This window comes from Mustela putorius, unplaced genomic scaffold (assembly GCF_011764305.1).
Source record: "Mustela putorius furo isolate JIRA1106 unplaced genomic scaffold, ASM1176430v1.1 tig00001692_pilon_pilon_pilon, whole genome shotgun sequence".
NCBI classification, from domain to species: domain Eukaryota; kingdom Metazoa; phylum Chordata; class Mammalia; order Carnivora; family Mustelidae; genus Mustela; species Mustela putorius.
In genome coordinates, this window is record NW_025421844.1 from 198,451 (window position 1) to 206,309 (window position 7,859).

Below are 7,859 nucleotides of genomic sequence, written 5' to 3' on the forward strand. Positions count from 1 at the left end.
GCAATTGCACTACTGGGTATTTACCCCAAAGATTCAGATGTATTGAAAAGAAGGGCCATCTGTACCCCAATGTTCATAGCAGCAATGGCCACAGTTACCAAACTGTCAAAAGAACCAAGATCCCTTTCAATGGACTAATGGGTAAGGAAGATGTGGTCCATATACACTATGGAGTATTATGCCTCTATCAGAAAGTATGAATAATAACTTCTGTGTCAGCATGGACGGGACTGGAAGAGGTTATTCTGAGTGCGATAAGTGAAGCAGAGAGAATCAATTATCATATGGTTTCACTTACTTGTGGAGCATAAGGAAACACGCAGGACATGGGGAGATGGAGAGTAGAAGGGATTTGGGGAAATTGGAGGGGGAGGAAAACCAGGAGAGACTGTGGGATCTGAGAAAGAAACTGAAGGTTTTGTATGGGTGAGAGGTGGAAGGTTTGATGAGTCTAGTTTTGGATATTACAGAGTGCACGAACTGCATAGAGTACTGGGTGTGTTGCATAAGCAACGAATTGTGGAACACTGAAAAAGAATAAAATAATGTATGCATAAACAAACAATCAAATAAGTAAGTAAAAAATAAATAAATAAGAGAAATTATTACCATCAACCTAATGTCAACAATTCAAACATCCTGTAAAAATGGATGCCTTCCTTGAAAGTTACAAACTACCGAGACTGAAATAGGAAGAAACATACAAGCTGAATATACAAATAAGCATCAAGGAAATTGATGCCCTAATCAGCTGGTGTAGTAGGACCATCTGGGGGTGCTCCCAAACACCAGGGGTTCTCAGGAACCATGGAGCCCATGGTCCAGAGCAATGATTGGCTGAAGGCTGTCTTCTCTCAAGAGTTTTCATCTCCATGCTCTGTGAACTCTTTCCTGACACAAACACAGTAAGTAATTTGGAAAAGTTGTTGAAACACAGAAGTGCCTTCCTTTCTTGGAATCAATCATCATACGAAAATTCAAAAATTTGCAAAGTGCGAAGTATTTGGAAAATTTTAACTGTATGATATTGACAATAATTTTGAGATTAGAAATACAATCATTGGGGCACCCGGGTGGCTCAGTTGGTTAAGTGGCTGCCTTCAGCTCAGGTCATGATTCATGGTCCTGGGATCGAGCCCCACATCGGGCTCCCTGCTCAGCAGAGAGCCTGCTTCTCTCTCTCCCCCTCTCCCTGCTGCTCTGCTTACTTGTGCTCTCTCTCTATCTCTCTGTCAAATAAACAAATAAAATTTTTAAAAAAGAAACACTATCATCTCCACTTTATAGATGAATTTCCCTAAATAACAGCATCCATTGTTTTCTCAGTGATTCTGAGTTTTATTGCTTACTAATTACTCTACCAATTTATTTTTATTGAGACTTCCATGGATGAGTATAAAAAGATCAATTGTAAATTATCTTTTTGGTTGTTGAAAAATGCAGTGTTTCCATCATCTCTTTGATTCTCCAGATAGGATTCTCAGTGTCTCCATGTTTCTGAGACAGAAAAAGGTGGTATTGACCCATCTATTTGGGAATCATGAATCTGAGGAAGACTGCAAACTTCACTACATATGGCCACCCTTGACCTGGAGGTGGTGCAGGGGAACTGGCACGTCCCATGGTGGGGAGCACAGGCCCAGACACAGGCTCACTCTCACCTGTTGTGTGCTCTTGGACATTCAAAGCCCACCTGTTATCCAGTGTGTAATGATCCACCTGTATAAATGGTGATTAATTGGCACCTTTCTCACATGATTGGAGGATGTAAGTGGAAATAAAAAATATAATGGTTGCTATGTAATGACAATATCAAAATTGAATAATGAGAAAGACAATGTTGTGAAAGATATCATGTCTATAAAATTCTGCCAGGATCCTCACACCTACTTGGAGTGTCTGACGTCTTGAGGATGTTTCTTGCCAAATTTCCTTTATAGTGAGACGTCATGCAAATAAGACCCACCCTCTGATAATTAAAACAGCCCTGGCCAGATCTTGCAGCTGGGAGAGGAGCCCCAGCCCTGGTATTCTCAGGTTTTCCATTCACTGTTAAGGACAGAACACAGAAAACTCACTATGGAGTTTGTGCTCAGCTGGCTTTTCCTTGTTTCAGTTTTAAAAGGTAATTCGTGGAGAACAAGAGACATTGAGTATGAGAATGGATAGGATGGAGATAACTGTGGTATTTGACAATTTTCTAACTAGGATGTCTTGTGTCCGCAGGTGCCCAGTGTGAGATGCAGTTGGTGGAGTCTGGGGGAGACTTGGTGAAGCCTGGGGGTTCTCTGAGACTCTCCTGTGAAGCCTCTGGTTTCACCTTCAGTGGCTATGGAATGAGCTGGGTCCGCCAGGCACCGGGAAAGCGGATAGAGGTGGTCTCAAATATTGATGCTGGTGGAGGTAGCACAAGCTACACAGACTCTGTGAAGGGCCGATTCACCATCTCCAGAGACAATGCAAAGAACACGCTGTATCTGCAGATGAACAGCCTGAGAACCGAGGACACAGCCATGTATTTCTGTGCAAAAGGCACTGTGAAGGGACTCCAATGTGAGCCCAGACACAAACCTCATGGTAGGACGGGATCCGATCACACCAGGGGGTGCACACTACTCACCTTTCTGTTTTAAGCACCAGAAGCAGCTGTAGATGGAGGTTATGGGCAGGTTTCCTGTCAGGGTCCGGTGTTTCCTCTCTATTTACAATGTTTCCCCCAGGGAACATCCCTGGACATGTGATTCCATGCTAACCCCTTCCCTCTCTGACTTAAAAAATAAATAAATATATAAAAGTTGGAGAACAAATGTATTAACAAGAACAAAATTCTGTGTCACTTGCACTTGCTTGTTCCTGTCCCCCTAAATATCAATGATTTTCAAGCATCTCCATGCACATCATCTGACTATTTTCAGAATTCCCAGGTACAATCACTATGCATCAAGGGAGCACCCAGCTAAACATTCAAGCTTGCTAGTAACAGCCTAAAGTACATGCAGGATATGAGGCTACGGAGGCATAAACAACCCAAAGAAGGGAAGTAATATCCCTGTGTGTCATTGCCTAGAATCATTCTCACAGCATCAATATTATTGAAACACTGGCAAAGCAGAGAGAAACCCACCAGGACATGGTGTGGATGTGGAGTCTAAAGACCACAAAGAGACACACACAGACGACACAGGCACGAGAACATAAAACCTTCACCACCTTCTCCACTATGTCTTCTGAAAACAAGGAAGGCCTATTATCAAGCCATAAATTCTTCATGAGTCAGGGAAGGACACTGTTTCACTGTGTGTGATGTGGGTCAGTGGCAGGGATGGGGTCATGCTCATTGGAGGCCCTTCTGTAGAGCCAATCTCCCACCTTCATCAAAGGAGGGAGAACTCAGGGGTTTTTGTTGGTTTTCCCATATGTGAGGTGGGAGGAGAAGAGTGAGGAATGAAGATCAAGGAACTTGCAGGCAATAATCCAAGGATACTTCGTGATGACTGACTCCACTAAACGAGGATGAAAACTAGGAGAATAAACTAGAGAGATTGCTGTTCTAAGTAGACAATGGGACAAATCCTTGGAAAATAAGAAGAATTTCATAGGGAAGCAGCCCAAGTTATACAATCAAAGTAGAAGTGGACAGGGGTCTTATCCAGTGTCCCAGGTGGAAGCTGTCCACTCCATAAGGTCACCATATGGTTCTGAAGATTATGTGTTCACTATGTGCATGTAAACACCAGCTTCTGCTGGATCCATGAGAATCTTTAAGTAGACCTACAGGATGGAAGGGACCTTTCACCTGCAGGAAATAGCTAATTGATCCTTCAATTGCTGACATCAGCTCATTGTGTGTGACCTTACTATCTCTAGGTAGAAACCTAGATGTCAATATGATGGGGAAACTAGGTGAGACCTTATATCAGGAGGGTGCAGACTCATTATGAGATTGATGTCCTTATACACCAGTACTGGGAATCTTCCCTGCACTCTGAACCCATGTGAGGTGACCGTGAAAGGACAGCTTAGTATGTGGGTGCTCTCCAGACAACAAATATGTCTGTCCCTGATGTGGGACTTCCCAGAATCCAGAACTGTATAAAATCAGTGTCTGTTGTTTAAAACCAACCAGTTCGTGTACATTGTTATAGCAGCTTGAATAAAGACATAAATGACACATAAACCTAAGCATGGATGCTCTAGAGTCTCTCTGCTGTGTTTGTTCTGAAAAGTACATGATAAGGTCCTCCAATAGGGACAAGTGTAGATTTCTCACATATTCCCTCCTGAATGTAGAACTAACCAGTTGACTATCCTAGGACTCTGTGAAAAAGACACAGTGCACACTGAAGAAGAACTTTTACATAGGGGAATCACAGTTTTGGAGAAAGTGTGAAACTTCATTGAAGGATGCGATTTTTCCACACTTTCCAGAAGATGTGGACATGATAAGTCTATGGGATTTGAGTCTGAGCATCTCCTTACAGAGTGGTGTTGTACTGTGATTCTCCATCAGATTGAAAGAGTAGATTCCACTGGCCATGTTTGTTACTGGAAACCATCAACATACCTGTTGAAATTTACTCATTTTATTAGTGTGGAATCCTTTTTTTAATGGGTTACTGCACTAACCATGGAATATGTCCTAGGCTCAAACCAGACATTGTGGCAATGTGCACAAAAATCACAGACTCCCATTAGCCACACATGCATGTTGTTTGGTTCCTGGGGATGAGCACCCCTAGAAAACCATCCACACCGACATAAACATAAGAATAACTGTTAAATTTCCTTCTCTGTGAGCCGTGATGTCAGCTGCTCTCCATGCAGGTTCACACACACCCTGGAGTCAGAGTGGACACTCACCTCTGTCTGTGCAGATTAAGTTCCAGAGAACACCTAGTGAGTATGAGACTCCCCTGTGGACCTGGAGGTCAAGATGGTCTCCTCCCCTCTGCAGTCCGACAGCAGGTAAGCCCAGTCTTCCAGGACCTAGCACAGGGTCTAGATGTGTCATCATAATTGGAAATTCCAACATTTCACGGTCTCCAATCCACTCATCATGTGGTACTTTATTTATTATTAAATATACACTAACAATCTACAGGGAGCCAGGAGACAAGATGCTGTAACCATGGCTCTGTTCATGAAGACACAGTGATAAGGGCTTTAACGAGAGATTTTTAAATCACTCAGAGCAGTGATGAGTACACAGGTTAAAGGGTTTGACCCACCTCTGTTACAGAGGTGTTAAGTGTCATTGCAGAACCAGAGAAGGTGTTAATGTGTAAATGTGTCACTCAGAGACAAGGGTTCACCCAGAAAACTACAGGGAGGTGACACTGATTGCAGCAATGACAAATGTAACAGCCCTGCCATCCTACTAGCTACTCTACACACGAACGCACCTGGTGGCGAAGCTGCTTCAGAGGGTTGAAGTCCATTCATAATACGTGAGTCAGTGGAGCAGTGGAGCAGCTCTGACTTACCAGATGCAGTGTAATAACCAGCATTGACAAATTTCAACAGGATTTGTACACGTAGCTGCTCTCCCCAAACTTGTACATGCAGGACTTGAACCATGAAAGGATAGAGGAAGGAGTAGTACAAAGAGGCTCCCCAGCAGTGTGGAGCTCCCAGTTTGTGCTGGGGTTTCATAAATGCTGAAGTTGCATAGGGCACTTGGTATTAGATTGTTATTATGTTTTATGGTTTTGTTTCCACCTGTAGATGATCATGTCCTCTCTTTGAAAGGCCTTTGCTGTATTGGGTGTGACTCTCTTCCTGGCTCCATTGCCAAGCTGGAGTTGTCTGGGTAGTAGCAGTGAAATGTGTCTGTGCTGTGGCCAAGCGAGAGTCCAGATCCCTCTAGAAATCCCATTTCTGTTCCCTGACTGGCACTGTGATCCCTTTGAGCTCTCCCATATAGAATCTACTTCTGCTCTTTCCAGGTGACAATCGTTAATGTGGGGGAAGGGGTGGGACCACAAGGATGCTCTGACTTGATGACCCCACCTTAGCTTCCAGCGTTCACTAGGAATCCAGGTCTGGGAAAGGCTTGAACATGCCCTGCTCCTCTGCTAGAGATCCAAGTCCATGTATTCTTGCCTGTCTCCGGGTACACAGTCATTTCTGTTCTTCCCCTTGGTTCCCTCCCGCAACTCCACTTGTCCCTGGGTGTCCTCAGCTTTGTTTTCCAACCCTCCCCTGAAGACTAGGGCTTTCATTCCAGGTAAAAACCATGTTTGGTCCTCAACTGAGCACCAGTGGTGACATCAGTTCCTCTCCAGGACCCTACAAGGTTCCACCTGTGACCCCAAGATGCCACTTCTGAGGGTTTTCCTCTACAGATAAAGTCTTTATTTCTGTGGTGGACACAGGGGTCATGGGTCTCCATGCATTCCTGCTCTGAGTCATCTTCCTCCAATTCTTCCACAACCACTGGGAGGTGTTTTTGGATTTGTCCCCATCTCACACAAAAAAGCATGAATTATTGATGTGGTCCTTGAGAACTTCAAAATATATCACTATAGCACACTCAATGTCAAGAAACCCATTACATAGTCTAGTTAAATCTTGTGACAGTTTATTTGCCATCAGTAGTCTGTGTCCACAATACGCTAAGATGGTGGTTCACGATCCCCCCTAAGCACTTGTCTCTCCCCAGATTTTAATTTCATTATTTGTCTCATGACCACAATTATTGGATAGACTTATTAAAATTTGTTGATCTACAGCTTGTCCTATTTTCTTAGCTCTTGCAGCTCCAATCTGAGGCATGACGTATCATAATACAAAAACCTGGGAACGATCCCAAGCCCAATCACCAGCTTAAAAATGGACACATTGTGCTCTATGTTATCTTTGAAATGTTGCCCATCATTAAAAGAATAGTTTTTTGCAGCTTCCTGATGGTGCATAGGAGAAGAATGAGCCACAAGCAAGTCAGCTGCAAGAGAATGGTACCAGGGAGCAACAGTAGAAATGACTGTCGCCCTGAACAACTCCTCAGTCTCGTATTTATTAGAAAGTAGGTAACAACCAACAAAGAAGATGGAATAGGTTACACATTGACCATAAGTCTTGTAGATAAGTCAGAAGAAAGGAGAAATATGTCTGGTCACATAATACATGACCTTTAGTGACCAAGCCCAAAGAAAAGGATTGTTTGACTAACTGCAATTACTCTCTGGGGTAGGGGACATAACGGAAAAATGTAGCAGGCAATGTATGACCCGCTCCAGTACATGTTTTCCTTAAAGCTGCATCTAAGCATGCTTAATGGCTAGTAAAATTTCTCATGGGTCATATTTTAAGCAGTATGTTTTGCTGGGGGACAGCTACAGTTCATCGTACACACAGAACCATGGTGGTAATGTCAAGTATTTGGTTCAGCAACAGAAACCCTAAAATGAAACTATATATAACACAATTACACAATTACATACTGTAGAAAATGAATGCTAGTCTAAAGGACCATAAGGAAGATCAATTGCTAGGTGGGGACAGGGTGAAGAAGGAAAGGGGAAGGAGGAATTACAAGTGAAGTACAGGAAGGTTTAGGGAGAATTGATTTGGATATTCTGGATATTGCTGATTCTGACAGCAGGGTTTACCATATCACACAGTCCACACACGTGCATTTCATCCTGTGTCAAGTACAGACATCACAGCTATTACAGATAATCCCAGAGATGATTTGGGAGGAATGTAGAGATAGTGAAATGTTAGAGACTTAAAAATAGAACTGCACAAACACTAATTCTCTCTATTTTTAGGGAAAATCTAAAATGCAATCATACTTGCTCTGTGAACTGTTCTTCCTGTTCACATACTCCAAGCTGAATATATACTCAGAGGACATG

General features: G+C 43.1%; 1 gene segment (V, D, J or C); it reads left to right on the plus strand.

Annotated features, from left to right (window-relative positions):
- The first annotated feature begins 2,018 nt into the window (after positions 1–2,018).
- On the plus strand, positions 2,019–5,813 carry LOC101685012. The segment is given in 3 exon segments: positions 2,019–2,125; positions 2,227–2,553; positions 5,725–5,813. Coding segments are annotated over 3 exon segments (462 nt in total).
- Positions 5,814–7,859: the final 2,046 nt, after the last annotated feature.